Raw genomic sequence first — 20,696 nt, forward strand, 5'->3', positions numbered from 1 at the left:
AAACCAACACAACACTGTAAATTATCCTCCAATTAAAAATAAATAATTTTGAAATAATAATAATAACGGAGAAGGTTGCTAAGGGAGACTAAAAGAAAAAAGGAGAAATTCTTATTCTGTCCAAATTCCAGCACAAGAAAACCCACGCTTGGCCCTGTGGTGGCCCTTGGCTTTGCACATATAATAAGAAGGACTTATCCAGACAAGACCGGCTGCCCTGGTGGCTCAATGGTAACGAATCTGCCTGCAGTGCAGGAGAGCAGGGCTCAATCCCTGGGTCGGGAGGATCCTCTGGAGAAGGGAACGTCTACCCACTCTAGTATTCCTGCCTGGACAATCCCTGGACAGAGGAGCCAGGCGGGCTACAGTCCAGGCAGCCACAAAGAACCAGACACGACTGAGCCACTGAACAACAGCACACCTAACCTACTTGTTTCCTGGTTTGGTTTGAAACAGGTGAAACAGAAATGTTACCAGAGGTAAGAATTCCTCAGAGCCCAGCGCCCCACACAACGCGAGACATAGTAAGTGCTCAGTGAACAGCTGACTGAAGACTGGGTGCTCTGGGGATTCCAAAAGGCAGAGCCCTCCTTCTGGGACTGGTTTAAAGGAAGGAGTTTTATCTCTGTCAGTGATTCAGCCTTTGTACAAGACCATGCTAAGTTGCTTCAGTCGTGTGGACCCCATCAGGGTCCTCCATCCATGGGATTCTCCAGGCAAGCATACTGGAGTGGGTTGCCATTTCCTCCTCCAGGGGATCTTCTCAACCCAGGGAAGATCTGCCTCTCTTAAATCTCCCACATTGGCAGGCAGGGTCTTTACCACTAGTGCCACCTGGGAAACCAGTCCCACCATAACCAATCATTTTTAAATGGACCGACCATTTCAACACAGCAACGTGTTCTGAGTCTCAAACCCCGAAAGCATCCAACAGTGAACAATGTTATCAGCTATCCAGTCCTCATCACGTTAATGCCTGTGCAAAGAACTGAAGTCAAGGTGAAGTCTCCTACAAGAGCAGATGAAGACTATTTTAAACCAGAGTTGATGCAAAACTGCTTAGAACTTTAGAAATTTTGGTCTATTTTATCATCACTGTTTGAATAGTGAATAACTGAATTCTTTATATTATTTATATTTCATATTATATTAAGACACTCTATTCCTAAAGATATTAAACTTGGAGAAAGTATTTCAATATAGTTAACGTGATCTACTATTTCATTTTCAATACAGAGAAGCATACTTCCTCCCACATAATAAAACAATAGTGAATGTCTCTTTCAAGAATGTTTGCCACAGATAATTTAAAATTAGGATAAAGTAAAAAGAACTGTACTATTAAAAAAAAAAAGCCATCTGCCCAGACGGCATACATCTTCCACCTGGCTGCACCACTGAGAAGCAGGAGATGCAGAGAAGTCCCTTCTACTCCCGACAGGCTGACATGCCAAACTCTGGTTACAAACAAAAGGAAACTGACCCTTGAGCAAAATCTACCACACAACCAGATGTGCGTGACCGTTCTGATTAAAGGAATCCACCGTTTTCCCACTGACAAACGGACCTTCTGTCTCGGTGTGAAAGTCAGTGAGCACATAAGAAAGCCCTGGTTTCTCTTCTCTTAGGAGAGGCTTAGCGACAACACCAAGGCTGTGCTCTGATTCCTGGTTTGGGGATGGGATGTCTGCAAGACTGAAAGGCTACTTGACACAGTAGTGTCAGGGCACTCTGGCCCCCCGTCTTCACCTGCACAGCAGCTGGAAGAGAACTGAACTTTGATCAGGAATTAAGCTACTCCGGGCGTTTGTTCTCTACGTCATGTCTCTGCTTCTGCCTTGTGAATGAGATCATCAATACAGTTTTTCTAGATTCTACATATATGAATTAATACCAAATACTTCTTTCTTCCAGACTTACTTCACTCTCCACGACAGTCTCTAGGGTCCAGCCGGTCTCTACAATGACCTAATTTCATTCCTTCTTATGGCTGAATAATAGTCCATGAGGAGGAAGGATTGGGAAATTGGGACCAACACATATGCACTATTGATACTATGCATAAAATAGATACCTACAGAATACCTGCCAAGAGAACGCACTGGTCATAGCAAACACCCTCTTCCAACAACACAAAAGAAGACTCTACACATGGACATCACCAGATGGTCAATACTGAAATAAGATTGATTATATTCTTTGCAGCCAAAGAAGGAGAAGGTCTATACAGTCAGCAAAAACAACCGGGAGCTGACTGTGGCTCAGATCATGAACTCCTTATTACCAAATTCAGACTTAAATTGAAGAAACTAGAGAAAACCACTAGACCATTCAGGTATGACCTAAATCAAATCCCTTATGACTATACAGTGGAAGTGAGAAAATGATTTAAGGGACTAGATCTGATAGATAAGAGTGCCTGATGAACTATGGATGGAGGTTCGTGACATTGTACAGGAGACAGGGATCAAGACCATCCCCAAGAAAAAGAAATGCAAAAAAGCAAAATGGCTGTCTGAGGAGGCCTTACAAATAGCTGTGAAAAGAAGAGAAGCCAAAAGCAAAGGAGAAAAGGAAAGATATAAGTATCTGAATGCAGAGTTCCAAAGAATAGAAAAAAGAGATAAGAAAGCCTTCTTCAGTGATCAATGCAAAGAAATAAGAGGAAAACAACAGAATGGGAAAGACTAGAGATCTCTTCAAGAAAATTAGAGATACCAAGGGAACATTTCATGCAAAGATGGGCTCGATAAAGGACAGAAATGGTATGGACCTAACAGAAGCAGAAGATATTAAGAGGTGTCAAGAATACACAGAAGAACTGTTCAAGAAAGAGCTTAACAACCAAGATAATCACAATGGTGTGATCACTCACCTAGAGCCAGACATCCTGGAATGTGAAGTCAAGTGGGCCTTAGGAAGCATCACTATGAACAAAGCTAGTCGAGGTGATGGAATTCTAGTTGAGCTATTTCAAATCGTGAAAGATGATGCTGTGAAAGTATTGCATTCAATATCCCAGCAAATTTGGAAAACTCAGCAGTGGCCACAGGACTGGAAAAGGTCAGTTTTCAATCCAATCCCAAAGAAAGGCAATGCCAAAGAATGTTCAAACTACCGCACAATTGCACTCATCTCACACACTAGCAAAGTAATGCTCAAAATTCTCCAAGCCAGGCTTCAGCAATACGTGAACAGTGAACTTCCAGATGTTCAAGCTGGTTTTAGAAAAGGCAGAGGAACCAGAGATCAAATTGCCAACATCCGCTGGATCATCAAAAAAACAAGAGTTCCAGAAAAACATCTATTTCTGCTTTATTGATTATGCCAAAGCCTTTGACTGTGTGGATCACAATAAACTGTGGAAAATTCTGAGAGAGATGGGAATACCAGACCACCTGACCTGCCTCTTGAGAAACCTATATGCAGGTCAGGAAGCAACAGTTAGAACTGGATATGGAACAATAGACTAGTTCCAAATAGGAAAAGGAGTACGTCAAGGCTGTATATTATCACCCTGCTTATTTAACTTATATGCAGAGTACATCATGAGAAATGCTGGGCTGGAAGAAGCACAAGCTAGAATCAAGATTGCCGGGAGAAATATCAATAACCTCAGATATGCAGATGACAGCACCCTTATGGCAGAAAGTGAAGAGGAGCTAAAAAGCCTCTTGATGAAAGTGAAAGAGGAGAGTGAAAAAGTTGGCTTCAAGCTCAGCATTCAGAAATGAAGATCATGGCATCTGGTCCCATCACTTCATGGGAAATAGAGGGGGAAACAGTGGCTGACTTTATTTTTCTGGGCTCCAAAATCACTGCAGATGGTGACAGCAGCCATGAAATTAAAAGATGCTTACTCCTTGGAAGGAAAGTTATGATCAGCCTAGACAGCATATTGAAAAGCAGAGACATTACTTTGCCAACAAAGGTCCGTCTAGTCAAAGCTATGGTTTTTCCAGTGGTCATGTATGGATGTGAGAGTTGGACTATAAAGAGAGCTGAGTGCCGAAGAATTGATGCTTTTGAGCTGTGGTGTTGGAGAAGACTCTTGAGAGTCCCCTGGACTGCAAGGAGATCCAACCAGTCCATCATAAAGGAAATCAGTCCTGGGTGTTCATTAGAAGGACTGATGTTGAAGCTGAAACTCCAGTACTTTGGCCACCTCATGAGAAGAGCTGACTCCTTGGAAAAGACTCTGATGCTGGGAAAGATTGAGGGCAGGAGGAGAGGGGGACGACAGAGGATGAGATGGTTGGATGGCATCACTGACTCAATGGACATGGGTTTGGGTGGACTCTGGGAGTTGGTGATGGACAGGGAGGCCTGGCGTGCTGCGATTCATGGGGTCGCAAAGAGTCGGACACGACTGAGCGACTGAACTGAACTGACCTGAAGGCGAACCTACCGTATAGCGTAGGGAACTCTCCTCAATGCTCTGTGATGACCTGAATAGTACGGAAACCCATGAAGAGGGGCTATGTGTACACATACAGCTGATTCACTTTGCTATCCAGTGGGAACACAACTGTGAAGTAAAGCAACTAACCTCCAATAAAAATTCACTTAAAAAATAATTAATCCACTCACTTCATCTAACACAGGATATGGCCTGCCAGTTGGCTGATTGCATTTTGATTCAACTTTCTGTTTTCAATAAACCTCTCCAACCAGAAGGAACACACTCTTTAGCATCAGTATGTTCACATCTAGAGAAGATCAATACAGTCAAGATACCAGGGTTTTTGTTTTTTTTTAAGCTGAAAGATGTCAAATGTTTATTTTAAGAGCTCTGGAGGCTGTGATAAGGAACTAAAGGCTGAGCAAATGGCAACTGAACCTCTCTACTTAGAGGGAGGCAGCAAGAGGGGGAACACCTCACAACCACCAGCTGACAAACAGAATCGGGGGCGGCCACGACATCTGTGGGACCCACACAGGAAGCATGTGGCTGCAGGACACACAGAAGACCCATAACATTTTGCTGACTGCTCACATCACACGGAGAGAGACACGTAACCCAAGAGGAAGCAATGAAGCTGCTTTATTAAGTCCAGAGAGCTTTTCCTTGCTTAAACCTAACCTCACATGCTATGGCAGTTCATTGCTTTATATAATACCTCCAAAGTTTCTTTAAAAACCCTACCAACCACTTGCATCTCAGCAAACCATGCTTGTTTGATGCTGTTGACATGTACTGCTTTCTTAAGCCAAGAGACAGTGTATATTTTTGCTAACTGTGTCCTAAGATGCTTTAATTAATCTAAATCAGAATCAAGACACAAGTAGTTACGTAAAGGTCTGCTTTACTGGTAGGCAAAAAAAAAGTGTAAGATGTAAAATAATTTTTTCCTAATTTTGAAATTTGGCTGTATCAATTCTTCCAAAAGAGTATGAAAAATGAGTTCCGTGTGTACATTCCCTCGCCTTGACCACAGCCTTGGCCGGACTGTTCTATCCCTCACATCCTCACCCCTGGAGGAGCCAGGACTGGGGCGTGATGAGTGTCCACTGCAGTCAGAATCCAGGGCATAGAGAACTGCCTCCAGGGAAGTCACTGACAGCGCACTCAACTGCTCAGAGACAAGCACAGCCTGGTCTGTGTTTATCTCTTCCTTCACTGTTGTCTGGTTTCTGTAACCGCAAGTGTTTCTACCAGAGTGCATACAGAAAGAAAAAACAAAGCCCCGAGTCCATGCATTCTGCTTGACTGCCGCAGTAATATGCGAGGACAGGGGGCCATCTGACTCCCCAGCTCCGTGTGTGTTTCAGATCATCTGTGGATTTGAAGTCCTGGCCGTCCTCACTGCTATTCAAAGTAAAAAGCCTCCTGTCACTGCTTCCAGCCAAGTCAGATCTGACCTTGAGCACAGCAGAGAATCAACACAGCTATCAAATACTATTTATCAAGCGTTATGTTCCTAACACAACCAAAAAATTCCCAGGTGGCGCAGTGGTAAAGAATCCACCTGCCAATGCAGATGTGGACTCAATCCCTGGGTCAGGAAAGAGCCCCTGGAGGAGGAAATGGCAACCCACCCAGTATTCTTGCCTGGGAACTCCCATGGGGTCCATGGGGTCGCAAAGAGTCAGACATGACTGTGATTGAGCACACACACACACAAAGAGCTCACAGCACAGCTCTGCTGTGGCAGAAGGAACTGGGGGTTCAGGGCCAGAAAACCTGAGCCCCACTCCCCTGCTCAGTCTGCCTGATGTTGGGCCAGTGCATCGTCCCATGGTCAGCTTCCTTCCTCTGCGATATCAAGTGAACAGCAACAATTGCCACATCACAGGGAGCTGTCAACATGAAATCAGATGACAGAATACAGGTGAAAGGGACTTCCCTAGTGGTCCAGTGGTTAAGAATCCACCCGCTAATGCAGGAGACATGAGTTTGGCCCCTGGTCCAGGAAGATTCCACATGCCGTGGGGCAACTAAACCCATGCACCACAAGCGCTCAGGCCTGGGCTCCGGAGCCCAGGTGCCGCAAGTACTGAGCCTGTGCCCCCAAACTACTGCAGTACTCCTGCACCACTCCTAGAGGGTAGCCCCCGATCGCTGCAGCTAGAGAAAGCCCACACCCGGCAACGAAGACCTGGAACAGCCAACTATAAATAAATAAACTGCTACTTTAAAAAAAAATGTGAAAAACACCAGAAAATGTGTTTTTTAAAAAAAAAGGATTAGCAGTTAGAAGCAGTTACTGTGGCACTGTTGACTGAAACTAATACAATTACGGGTAATTCTCTTGACAGGACTAGGTTTCCAAAAGGGGGGCCAGAGCCCCCTGGCCTGGTAGACTTCACGTCCATCAGGCAACATGGACATCAGAGTCCCTCAAATCCAGCCACCTTATACTATCTTTTCAAACAAACAGGTCCAAGTCTAAAGACAGCCTGCCACAGCAACTCCACCGCGAAGTTCTCAAGACATCTTTTAGGTCTCAGGCTTCAGTGACCCCAGACCCAGTTAACAGCAGTAGGTCAGTACATCTGATTTGGAGATGTTTGGTCTTTATGCTCCTAACAGACTTGGAAGATTTTATAATTTTTATAAACCTTTGACTCAAAATTGAAATACAAAAGCATTTGATAAATATCTGAAAGGATTATCATAACCTTATGCAAAATAAGAAAGCAGTAAGCTAGATTATTCAGAATGACCAAATTAAAATTAGCTCTTTTTTCATTGCTGTAGAATATGAAAACTACAAGAGACCATCCCTAATTTTACTACTTTACTGCCAACTTGAAAAATGTGTTTCAGAAGAGAATATACCACCACCCCCATCCCTAACATTGATATATACTCCAAGGGCAGCTTTAAGATCAAATAAACCAATTGGAGCACTTCTGCTTGCTGTTTAAAAAAGAAGAAGAAGAAAAGCAGTCTAGTCAGTTCCCTTGACGCTTTTTTAATGAAAGGTATTTATCAAAAATCGTCCCTCCAGATTATGTAAAAAACAAAAGGATATTAAACCTAGGTTAAACTTATGGAAAATCAAATTTTTAAGTTCTATATTGATTTTTAATAGTATTTTAGGACTTCTTGTATAATGAATACATATGTTTATTTAGACTGATTTTAACAGGACTTAGAATTTATTGTGACTATTTTAGGTAACCATGAAGGTTTATAGCAAATGTACTTTTAAGATAGTGTTGACTATAACCAGACCTGAATTGATGTCAGTGTCTTAAACAATGCCATAATTCCAAATTATAATATTCTTTTATCTGTAAAATATGTTCCTCTTTAAAGCATCATTTGTAAATATCATATTATCACACAAATTATATAAATGCCCCACTTAGCTCCAATCCCACAAAAATGACAGCTGGTTTAGAAATCTCTCCTCTATAAATATCACACTCTTGGTAAAACTGAGAGTCTTTTCATAGAAAAAAATAAAATATGTGCTAAAATTAGCAAATGCAAAAGGATATCTAATCCTCAATTTGAGAAAAGTGCTGTTTGAAGTAAGGTGAAAAAACAGATAAATTATGTATTTATATTTAAGATAGGCTTTTTAAAAAACAGTATCACCATAATGCAGAATTCTGGAATGCCATCAAAAAATTAAATAGAAACATCTATGTGCAGGATTTCCTTAAGAAGGAACCATGGCTTGTAAGACAAACATCTTTTACTTTTCTCTGTATATCTACACATGAGCAAATACACATCCTTACTTACAAGTTCTGATGTGTGCGTGTGAAATAAATATAAAAAGAAGGAACAGCGTGAGAAAGACATTCTCTCTGACATTCTGTTACCTTGAGAAATGCCCTCTCATTCTTCACAGCTCGGAGTCCACACTTGGACATAACAGGACACTGTTTTGCAAAATGGATTATAATCCACTTACAGTCTCTGAGATTGCCACAGCTGAGCATTTCCATTTCCAATTTAAAACACTGCTCTAATCAGTCCTTAGAAGGGCCACGGCCTCTCATGTTGCAACACAAAATTGTCTTTTCTAATTGATCTTGGTGATTGAAGTGCTATGAGGAGGAAGACTGATTATATAACTGCTTGCACTTCCAATAATATATCTGTCATTATCCCCTTCTTGAGCTGAGCTCATATCTGATTTGTCCTTTTTTTTTCTTTTAAGACAGTGTGGATTTTTAAAGTTCAGTAAAAATGAATAATCCAAAACGTACTTCTATCACCATGAAACTTCTTGCATGTTTTCACTGCAACAAAAATATCCTCCTTCTTCAATGGATTTCCCTTAAAAAAAAAAAAATGCACATGTGAGTCGATGTGTCTTAACAGTACACCCAAATTAGTTGTCACATGCTCTTGAGTTCAAATTCACCAATGTCAGGGACATCAAACTTGTCTCCAGAATCAAGTTTTAGGGGACGACTGTAGCTTGGAGGACCACAAATGCTTTGCTCAGCCAGAGGGATGCGGGGGGTGGGGGTCATCCCTGATAGCTCAGTTGGTAAAGAATCCACCTGCAATGCAGGAGACACCAGTTGGATTCCTGGGTTGCGAAGATCCGCTGGAGAAGGGATAGGCTACCCACTCCAGTATTCTTGGGCTTCCCTGGTGGCTCAGCTGGTGAAGAATCTGCCTGCAACGCAGGAGACCTGGGTTCAATCCCTGGGTTGCAAAGATCCCCTGGAGAAGGGAAAGGCTACCCACTCCAGTATTCTGGCCTAGAGAATTCCATGGACTGTATAGTCCATGGGGTCACAAAGAGTCAGACATGACTTGAGCAACTTTCACTCACTCACTCATAGCCAGACGGAGACCAGAAGCCCAGCCGTGCCATTTCCCTACATCATCTGGACGAATGTCCTCTAAATTTCCAGCTCATTCAGGAAATTGGGATGATAACCACCAGCACAGCTGCTTTTATTACTACAATTTATTATGAACATCACAGGTGCCCAGTAAGTGTTGGTTACCTTCCCTTTCCTTTCTCCAGCTCGTGAAAAATTTTTTTTAAAGGGAGAGAGAAGTAGAAGGATGTTTTAGTGCAAAGTAAGAGATGACTCCCTTTAGGGAGCCTGGCCTCACTTTGATGTTTACAGTATTTTTATGGCCCTTAATGGTCCACACAAGTCTAGGCAACAGCGGTGCTCTGTCCTCTGCCAAAGGCAGGATTACGTCAAACACTTTGCGGGGGTGGGGGTGGGGGTGGGGTCCTGGAGCCCTGCGCTGGCTCCAGCCCAGGCTGGTCACTCAGATGAAGGTGTCATGGAGGGGCTTGTGGACAATCCAGCCCCTAGGCTGTGGGCGCTTCTCAGTGGGGCCAGGGCGGGGGCTGACCCCTTTATCACTGTCTCAGGGCTGTAGGGACATTCAATCCTGATTCTGCATCATTTGGGGCTGGTTTACAGCGACGTGCAACTGGAGGTTCGTCATGCCACTCAAGGCACTAGGAGGCCAACCCTTCCAGATTTTCCAGAAGAACATTAAAGAACAAGCAAGCACAAAGTCTGGAAAGACATTTCCCTCTCAAGTACTATGCCAACAGCACAGATTCTCTCCCACTGTTACTGTGTGTGTGTGTGAATACACATACTCTTCTTTGAAAATGCAACCCAGACTTCTGTGTCAGTGACTTGGAAATAACAAACATGTGAGGCAGTGAATCTGCTTTTCCTTATGAGAAAAGGCCGCTAACCACCCAGCTGAGCCCATGGTCTTCATGTTCATCCTGGGGACTGGACCGAGGGCCCACCGTGAGCAGGTGCATTCTGAAGGCTGTGGACAGTCTCAGGTGAGGTCAGAGCGGGGTCGCTGGCTGAGAGGAGGGTAGAGGTGGGCTTCAGGAGAGGGCTTAGGAACAACTGCAAATGTCTGACATTGCCTTTCTAGGAAACAGACCAGGAATTGCAGCAGCTCTGTGTTATACCTTCAACCAAAGAACTGACTCGGGGGCCGTGCCTCTGCAGCTCCGGGTGCCCCCTTCTCGTGTGTCCAACAGGGTAACAGTGGTGCTTACCTTACGGGCTTATCACCCCTAGAAACGTGATATATAGTTCTCACGGGGCACGTGGCAAGTGGCAGTGTTTGTTCAGTGACTGCTAGGGCAACATCACGCATAGCACGCATATTTCCCTTTGACACACGAGGAAGCTGCCCTCCTGTTACTCACACAGAGCGGCAGGGAAGACTGCAACGAGGTGGCGCAGGCGGAGCCCACAACGTCTGTACAGAACTCGGGCACGGGCGTGAGCGGCAGTCCGTTCCCTCCGTCCCAGATGTAGAGCGCGATCTGTCACACAGGAAATCGGCGTGAATGAGAGCCAACACCACCGTCCACGGAGGTACGCCGCGTCTCTGGGGAAGGCTACACCTCCCCTTCTCGAGAGAACACCACACTGAACCACACCTACATGGCAGCATTCTGCAGGCTTCCCAATAGGTGGCGCTAGTGGTAAAGAACCTGCCTGCCAAAGCGGGAGACGTAAGACACAAGGGTTTGATTCCTGGATCAGGAAGATCGCCTGGAGGTGGGCATGGCAACCCACCCCAGTATTCTTGCCCGGAGAACCCCAGGGACAGAGAAGCCTGGTGGGGCTACAGTCCATGGGGTTGCAAAGAGTCAGACGTGACTGAAGTGACTTAGCGCAGCACACACCAGGACAATAATTCCATGTGGAGCAATCAAATATTTTATTAACCATAAACAATTAATTAAGAGTCAATATCCTGGGGGACTTCCCTGGGGGTCCAGTGGTTAAGAATCCACCTGCCAATGCAGGGGACGGGAGTTCAATCCCTGGTCCAGGAGGACCCCACGTGTCACAAGGTAACTAAGCCCGTGCACCACGACTACCGAGTCAGCGTGCTACAGCTACCAAGCCCGCAGGCCTAGAGCCTGCGCTCTGCAACAGGAGAAGCCCCGGCAATGGGCAGCCCGCGCACTGCGAAAAGCACCGAGAAAAGCCACTGAGCAGCAACAAAGACTCTGTGCGGCCAATACATTAATTCTTTTAAAAGAGAATCAATATTCCGACCTCCAAAAGATTTCAAAACTGTCACAAGCAATTCCAGGGAAGCTATTTTAAGGATTCTAAAGCATCACAGAGGAAGATAAAACGTAAGATCATCGTGACTCTGGTTTCCTGCAGGATGGTAATTACACACCCTGAATAACCAACGGGCTGAAACTATCTAAAAATACTGCATAAAATATCTTTAAAAGCTTTTTAATGTACTGCTAAACTGGCACAAAACGTGGAGCTCACAAAGACAAAACTGGAAAGTGAGAACCTGGGAGAGACGGTCCCTGAGGGTCGCTTTCCCTCGCAGGCACCAGCTGGGTGCTGGGCATGCTGAGGTTCTGATATGTGTTAAAGAGAATAAAGCCCATGACCCACCCAAGTTGGGGTGTCTAACAGCAAACCCCCACATAAAGCTGGGACTTTGGCACTAGATAGGGAAAAATCATTTCCAGCTATCCTGAGATTTTGTAACCAAGATCCAGGCCTCCCTAATCTGTCACCTACATAGTCTAAAAATACCTTGAACAGCGTGGCCTTGAGTGAGTATGAGTCTCTAGCAAGTAGGCAAAAGTTAACACAAAGCCTTACTGAGGAGCCCACAACTTTAATAGGACTCGTGGACTGTCACAAGTGAAGTCCCCAGGAGCAAGAGCACTCAGAAAAATCACAGAAAGTAGAATAAAGACAAGAGATAAAGAGCAAGAGCCAGCGGACACAGCTTAATCAGGCCCACCCAGAAGAATCCAGGGATCGGAGTGATCAAGCACACAGATTAGAAAACTACTGTTTCATATATTTTTATAAAGAGAAACTTTAAAACATGAGCAAAATTTCTGAAAGATTACACAGGAAAGCAAATTTGAAAAAAATATCTAGAACATCAGGACATGAAAAATAGAAGCTGCAAATGAACATTTTAATGCTAAGGATAAGCAGCCTATCATAGACACAGCTGAATAAAAACTAGGGAACTAAAAGATGAAGCCCCCCAAATTATCTGAACTGTATCTCAGCAAGAAACAGAGATGGGGAACATGAAAGAGAAAAGCAAACCTCTAGCATATATCTAAAGTTCCAGAGAGAGTAACAGAGGGGAGGAGAAAATAGTTGAAAAGACAGTGGCCGAGAATTTTGTTTAACTGCTTAACAATTCTATTATAGAAAGGCCCAATGAATGCTTAGTAAGATGAGGAAAAAAATAGCCTGCGTCTAGACACTGGTGTTGCTGTTCAGTCGCTCGTCATGTCCAACTCTGCAACTGCAGCACCCCAGGCTTCCCCATCCTTCATTATCTCCCAGAGCTTGCTCAGACTCATGTCCATCGAGTTGGTGATACCATCCAACCATCTCATCCTCTGTCGTCCCCTTCTCCTCCTGCCTTCTATTTCTCCCAGGGGTCTTTTCCAATGAGTAGGCCCTTTGTATCAGGTGGCCAAACTATTGGAGCTTCAGTTTCAGCATCAGTCCTTCCAATGAATATTCAGGGTTGATTTCCTTTAGGATTGACTGGTTTGATCTCCTTGCAGTCCAAGGGACTCTAAAGAATCTTCTCCAACACCACAGTTCAAGAGCATCATTTCTTCAGCGTTCAGCCTTTATGGCCCAACTCTCACATCTATACATGACTACTGGAAAAACCATAGCTTTGACTGGATGGACCTTTGTTGGCAAAGTAATGTCTCTGCATTTTAATATGCTGTCTAGGTTTTTCATAGCTTTTCTTCCAAGCACCAGGTGTCTTTTAATTTCACGGCTGCATTCACCATCTGCAGTGCTTTTGGAGCCCAAGAAAATAAAGTATATGTTGTATGTGTGTACATGTGTGTGTATATGTTAGTCGCTCAGTCATGTCCGACTCTGTGACCCCATGGACTGCAGCCCGCCAGGCTCTTCTGTCCATGGAATTCTCCAGACAAGACTACTGCAGTGGGTATCCATTCCCTTTTCCAAGGGATCTTTCAGACCCAGGGATTGAACCTGGGTCTCCTACATTGCAGGCAGATTCTTTACCGTCTGAGCCACCAGGGAAGATCTCTACACACACACACACAGACAGACACAGACACACAGACACACACACACAGACACAGACACAGACACAGACACACACACCCCCCATAGTGAAACTGCTCCTTGGAAGAAAAGCTATGACAAACCTAGATAGTATTAAAAAGCAGAGATATTACTTTGCCAACAAAGGTCCATCCAGTCAAAGCTATGGTTTTTCCAGTAGTCATGTATGGATGTGACAGTTGGACCATAAGGAAGGCTGAGCACCAAAGAATTAATGCTTTCAAACTCTGGTGCTGGAGAAGACTCCCGAGAGTCCCCTGGACAGCAAGAAGATTAATTAAGTCAATCCAAAAGGAAATCAACCCTGAATATTCATTGGGAGGACTGTTGTTGAAGCTGGAGCTCTAATACTTTGGCCACCTGATGTGAAGAGCTGACTCACTGGAAAAGACCCTGATGCTGGGAAAGACTGAGGGCAGGAGGAGAAGCAGGAGACAGAGAATGAGATGGTTGGATGGCATCACCGACTCAATAGACATGAGTCTGAGTGAGCTCTGGGAGGCAGTGAAAGATGGGAAGAGTGGCATGCTGCAGTCCATGGTGTCGCAAAGAGCCAGACACAACTGAGTGACTGAACAAGTGAAAACCACAGAACATCAAAGACAAAGAACAATCTGAGAAACAGCAGATTGGCTACAAAGGATGCATGTGCGAATGAAGGCTTGTCACCCAACACAACAGCAGTAACAGAAGAAAGGGCACGGGAGGCAGCGCTGCTGTGATGAGAAAAGGCCTCACAACCCAGACTCGAACACACAATGCGACTATGCCTCAAGAACAAAGCTGAAATAAAGCATCTTTACAGGGCAACCTGAGAATTTGCCACCTCACTGAAAAGGAAATTCTGAATGATATACTTCAGGAAGAATAAAAATGATCTCCATTAGCAGGGTCCAGAAGCAAAACAAAATAGTGAGGAAACACAGGGTTTATGCAAATAGTAACCGGATAAAGTAAGGACAACATCTGAGCTGCAGATTAAAAAGGAATGACATAACAAAGCTACTGGACAAAAGAGCATCAAACTGAGAGACGGATATATTCTCAGGTCCTTAAATTTTCAGGATATTGATTAATTAGCCATGGTTAGGTAAGCATCACCAATTCAATGGACTTGAATTTGAGCAAACGCCAGGAAACAGAGGAGAACAGAGAAGCCTGGCGTGTTGCAGTCCATGGCGTGGCAAAGAGTCAGACAAGACTTAATGACTAAACAACAAGGTTAAGCATGCATGTTAAACTGTTTAAAATAACCATTAAGAAACAGACACGGAGACTGAACTTCCAAAAGGGTTAGGGTTGGAAAAAGAAAAATGGGAGGGGGAACAAAGGTGCAAAGCAGGAAACACGGGTTCGATCCCTGGTCGGGAAGATCCCCTGGAGCAGGGAATGGGAGCCCACCGCAGTACTGTTGCCTGCAAAATCCAGTGGATAGAGGAGCCTGGTGGGCAACAGTCCACAGGGTCACAAAAGAGTCAGTCACCACTAAGCGACCGACAACAACAAACCCTGAAAAATGTAAATTTGCAACGTGGTTTGAAGATAAAGGTTGTCAAACTGGGAGAAAAAGATAAGCATATCCTCTTCAAGAGAAACACATCAAAAGATGAGGAGATGAGAAAGAAAAAAGATGAAAAACAATAATGAGGCAAACGCCAACAGAAAGCTGGTACAGAAGTGTTCCTGTCAACAAGATAGACACTGAGGCAACAAGCGTTACTAGAGATGAAGACAAGTTTACCAAGAGAACAGGACACGTCTAAGCCCGTATGCTTCTTACTGACATAGCCCCAGGCTATAAATAGCAAGAGCTGGCAGCTCCACAAAGAGACAGTGTCACCGCTCAGAGGGAACAGTTTCATATCCCTCCCTTAGTTAATGACATATCAAGCAGACAAAACAAAAAAAAAGGAGAAAGGGAGAGAGGGAGGAAATATGTGAGAAGCACCCAAGATTAACTGATGTAGCTATTTCTTCTTTAACAGATATAAGTGAAAGTGTTAGTCACTCAGTCGTGTCTGACTCTTTGCGACCCCATGGACTCTAGCCTGCCCGGCTCCTCTGTCCATGGGATTCTCCAGGCAAGAATCCTGGAGTAGGCAGCCATGCCTTCCTCCAGGGGATCTTCCTGAACCAGCGGTCAAGCCCAGGTCTCCTGCATTGCAGGTGGATTCTTTACTATCTGAGCCACCAGGGAAGCCCCAGTAGGTATGAAGAGAATAATATACCCTCCAACCAGAGCACGCGTAGCATTTTCTCCATTTGTGAAAGCTGAACATGAACCTGGTCTTAGAGTTAGGCCTAAAAATATTTCAAATGACACTTACATAGACCAGTCACGCTAAGCTGGAAATCAATAACAAAACACAAGAACAACACACAGGTACAGAGTCACAGTGAAAAACATACTTTTTAAAGTGAGTCCCAGTCACAAAACGATCTAAAAGCTTCTGCTGCAGAGAAACTCTTACAGATGATCACCATGACATGTGTAAAAAATGTTCACAGAAGCAGTGACTGCAACAGCAAAAAGCCAGTAGTGACCCAGAAGCCCACTACCAGGAGACTGGGCAAATGCACCAGGGTATAGTCCTGAGACAAGACTGTTACAGAAAGTGATGATAAATTCATTAAAGCTGCACATAGCAACACAGGTGAGTTTCAAATCAAATTATAATCATATTCATGGTACAGTTCTGTTTATATGAAGCCCAGAAGGATACCAAACTACACAGTATATATTCAGAGATACATTCATACATCATAAAATAATGAAGAAAAGAGGGAGAGGGAGAGAATTTAAGAAAGCTATTCAGTCTGGTGAGGACGAAGCGGGGTCCTTTTGGGAAGAGACATCCAGGCAACCAGTCAAGTTCTCTCTCTTAAACACAGATATTCTGACTGATGTTCATAGCTTTCAGGTGTGTTAAGAGCTTTTTTTTCTTTTTTTGTATGTTATTCAATGTTCCATAAGCTCCCAAACCTGGGGATCTATACCTGAGCTGATTATTCATTAAAAATATCTAGACAGACCCTGGCTTTCAGCTAGTCATTCCCTCCCTCTCATGGAAAAGAATGATTTCTGACATATATTTTCATAATTTAAAAACACCCCTGAAATGAAAATCCTCCAAGTGCCTTTTCTGCTCCTGGCAGGTTGCCAGTGCTGCTGGACTGAGTCACGTGTCATGACTGACCCCAATGTCCTAAGACTCAGAATTCTCTGGAGGGAAAGGAGGGCTAGCCATCAGAGGTACCCACGAACAAGCTGCACAGAGAGATGATCAGAGATTACTGGATTCATGATGGCACGCCTGTCACCTGCCTCAGGATGCCTAGCGACCACTGTCCACCAAGTGCCAGGGGGCCAGATGGCTCCACCCTGCTGCAGAGTGCCAGCACAGAGACGCGATGGAGGCGGAAGAGCAACCAAAGCACCAGATCAGACGAGAGGTATTTTAATGACATTTTGGCAAGTTTTTTTAAACATTCATCTCTGGCTTCCCTGGTGGCTCAGGAAGTAAAGAACCCACCTGCAATGCAGGAGACTCAGGTTTGATCCCTAGATCAGGAAGATGCTTCTCCAGGGGAGAAGGCAACCCACCCCAGTATTCTTGCCTGGAAAATCCCATGGACAGAGGAGCCTGGTGGGCTACAGTCCATGGGGTCGCAAAGAGTCAGACACAACTAAGCAACTAACACTTTCACTTTAGTAATATAGAATTCTACCATTTTCTGTTAACCAATCATAATGTAACGGTATTAAGTGAATAATATTACATAATCACAAAAGTAAAAGATGTTTATCAGTTTGCGCAATGAATAGCCAGACAAAAAATAATTACGATTAAAAGCCATAATGGAAATATGATTAACCTAACACTATAAAATAATTACCTACAGTTTGGGGGGTTAAGTGGAGTGATATGCTAAGTGGAAGTGCAAACACGTGGGGGCTTTCATCTTCCAGCCTTTGTCTTCTGGTTGGTGCATTAAACCTATTTATCTTTAAGGTAATTATCTATGTGTATCATCTTATTACCATTTAAAAAGACACAGTTTCTTGATTACAAAGACTTTTAACCAAACAAATTCATGACCCACCTCGTGTTTTAAATCTATTGTGAAGTCAGATTTCAGGGATTCACTCTTTAATCTCTTTGTAAGCCTAGAAAGTAAGAGACAATGTGAGGTTTTTTTAAAAAACCAAAATAGGCATCAAACAAGAATAATACATTCTTGAGACCTTCTAATATTGGAAAACAAAACTAGAAATTTTAAGGTAAAAGTAAGACTTTCATTTCCTTAAGGCAAAGGACTATGAAAACAGAATTATTTGTGCACCAGGAAATGAAGGTAAGACTTGTTGCAAACATAGGTTTCACTATTTCAACACCTGGAAAATAACATAAGACACAATGTGACTCAATAAAAGTCTTTCAAAAAGCCATAAAGTGTGTCCACTCTGGATAATCCTTGACTGAGTAACAGAAAGAGAAAGAAAAGCAGCTTGCGGAACAAGGAGACACAAGCTGCTGCGTCTCAGTCCCCGCTTTTAATGACCCTAACGAACGGCAGTTTGTGGAGTTCTCAGGGGGAGAGAGCAGATGGGTTCAGCAAAGAATAACAGTTTCAAGTTATTTTCTTGCTTCAAAAAATTATCAATGGCTCTTTTCAACATAGAATGATGCCCCCAACCCCACCAGGCTCTAGAATCCCTGACTCCTCAGCACCCTCCTGCCACCCCCAGAGCACACCCCTGGCCTAGTTCACCCCGACCCTTTAAGACCAAATTCAAGGGCTTCCAGACTTTCCCTCAAGACTAAACAGAAGCTTCCTCTGCTCCCAGAGTGGGAAGCACAGCCCATTCATCCATCACACACAGCAGCCCCACAACACCCTCTACACGCCTCCTGCTGTGTACCCCAACGCTGCCCACTGCCCCCCGAAACCAGTGCTCGGTCAGCAACCTGGACGGGTGAGAGCAAATACCAGGATAGTCCTTGATTCCCAGCTGAGAGAGAGGATTACACACTTACCAAGACCACTCAGATGCCACACGGCTCTATGCTTGTTACAGGACTAGAAGCAGGCCCCCTCATTTCAATTACAAACCTCCTGATAAACACTCCCTGGTGGCTCAGATGCTAAAGAGTCCACCTGTAACACAGGAGACCCGGGCTCGACCCCTGGTTCGGGAAGATCCCCTGAAGGAGGGAATGGCTACCCACTTGAGTATTCTTGCCTGGAGAATCGCATGGACAGAGAAGCCTGGCGGGCTACAGTCCATGGAGTCGCCAAGAGTTGAACATAACTGAACGACTAACACTTTCACTTAATAAATATTTTAACTGCAAAGAAATCACAGCGATTTTAAAAAGAAAAGTAGTAACAAATTTCCAAAGTCCTTACAGAGTTTTCAGCCTGGCTGAAGCACAAATATTTCTTTTTTAAAAAAATTTATTTTAACTGGAGGATAGATACAATATTGTGCTAGTTTTTGCCATGTATCAGCATGAATTGGCCATAGGCATACATGTGTCCCTTCAATCCTGAACCGCTCCCCCCCCACCTCCCTCCCCACCACATCCCTCCAGGCTGTCACAGGGCACAAGCTTTAGATGCCCTGTGTCAGAGATAAAGGAGGGGGACACAGGTTGTAATTTACGTTTAGCTATAAAGCACTGGTTTCACGGCTGATGTGAATGTGGCTTGACAGCCAACAGCCCTAAAAAAGCCCGAAAGAATCTCTGTCACATTCCTATTGGGTATCTGCCCACGGACCCGTGAGCAGGAGTGGGTGAGGATGTTACATAAAGGGACTGCATTCTCAGTACATTCCTGATATATATTAAGAGGAAAAAACCTGCCCTGGCACGGAATCTTGCCCAGCTCGAATTCTGAACTTGGTTGAAGCCAATTTATATAAATAAACTCTTTCAAGTTAACTTTGGAATCTGGACTCATGACAAGTGCCTTCAAAATCTGATCAGACCATATTCAGACTCCAAAGACCAAAAACAAGTCATACCTGAGCTTACTGCCACAGGCAAGGAACAGACAACTGTGATCAGACGCCAATGTCAGACACCCACGCCACCCCTGCCCCTTCTTAATATAAAATAAACACCTCTGAACTGCCACCCTAAACAGGCTCTCTACTCCTGACTTTCCAAGTTTCTTTCTCATCCAGTTCTTGAACATTTTCCTTTGAGGAAAACCAGAGAAGGACAGAAAGTGACAGCCACTGACAGACTCTCTTTAAGATGAGCACGGATTGACTGGAGACGGATCAGTGTGTACGCTGGCATCTGTAAGTGGCTGCCTTTAGCAACCCATGGACTCTGCCAGAACCAGTGATGGTTAATCAATATCATGAACTTCCCCTGGACGAGTCAGCCGCATGGGACGCCCGCAGCCTAACCCAGTCATCTTGCAAAGGAGTCCCAGTTCTAAACATGTGCAGGGAGAGCTCGCCTAACTGAAGAGGCAAGTCCCAGTGATGGGACCTAAGTGTCATTTTTCTATACACACCAAGGGCTATACTCGAGGGCTTTTCAAATGTGAATTTCAGGAACCAGCAAGGCCAGAAATCCCCATTATTTCATGAAAATATTTCTTCATTAAATATTCAGTTCCCGGCAAATAAGACATTTGACATTCAGCTTTCAGTTCTAATCACACAAGCAGCTAGACTGGAAACTTGCAACAAACAGCGAACCCCTCAATTCTCTATTAGGAAAACTTCCTACTGACTTTTCTAATTCTACTTGTGAGATAGTCAACAGAGTAAGATAGTGGAGGAAATCAAGATAAGGTTTGCTGGTAGAAAAACAACAGAAGAAACCAATAACTGTGTTGCGTAGTAACACTTATTTGAAGAAATCACCTTATTGAAAATTAACAAGCATTTCTCCAAAAATGCAATTTTTTAAAATTGATGTTAGGAGATCATATTAGATGAATCACCAGGAAACGCTGGAAAGTGTTAATTCAACATTCACTAATGCAAAGAACTGACTCACTAGAAAAGACCCTGATGCTGGGAAAGACTGAAGACAGGAGGAGAAGGGGATGACGGAGGATGAGGTGGTTGGATGGCATCACCGATTCGATGGACTTGAGTTTGAGCAAGCTCCGGGAGTCGG

The 20,696-nt window shown here is 44.1% G+C and overlaps 1 protein-coding gene across 1 annotated transcript in view; it reads right to left on the bottom strand.

Annotated features, from left to right (window-relative positions):
* B3GLCT (beta 3-glucosyltransferase) overlaps positions 1-20,696 on the bottom strand; it is a 108,509-nt gene that overhangs the window by 26,264 nt on the left and 61,549 nt on the right. Inside the window, exons 8-10 of the mRNA XM_068984356.1 lie at positions 17,653-17,716; positions 10,623-10,742; positions 8,671-8,740 (exon numbers count right to left, since the gene is read on the bottom strand). Coding sequence (XP_068840457.1) covers positions 8,671-8,740; positions 10,623-10,742; positions 17,653-17,716 — 254 coding nt within the window. The remainder of the gene's footprint in view (positions 1-8,670; positions 8,741-10,622; positions 10,743-17,652; positions 17,717-20,696) is intronic.

This window comes from Capricornis sumatraensis, chromosome 12 (genome assembly GCF_032405125.1).
Source record: "Capricornis sumatraensis isolate serow.1 chromosome 12, serow.2, whole genome shotgun sequence".
NCBI classification, from domain to species: Eukaryota; Metazoa; Chordata; class Mammalia; order Artiodactyla; family Bovidae; genus Capricornis; species Capricornis sumatraensis.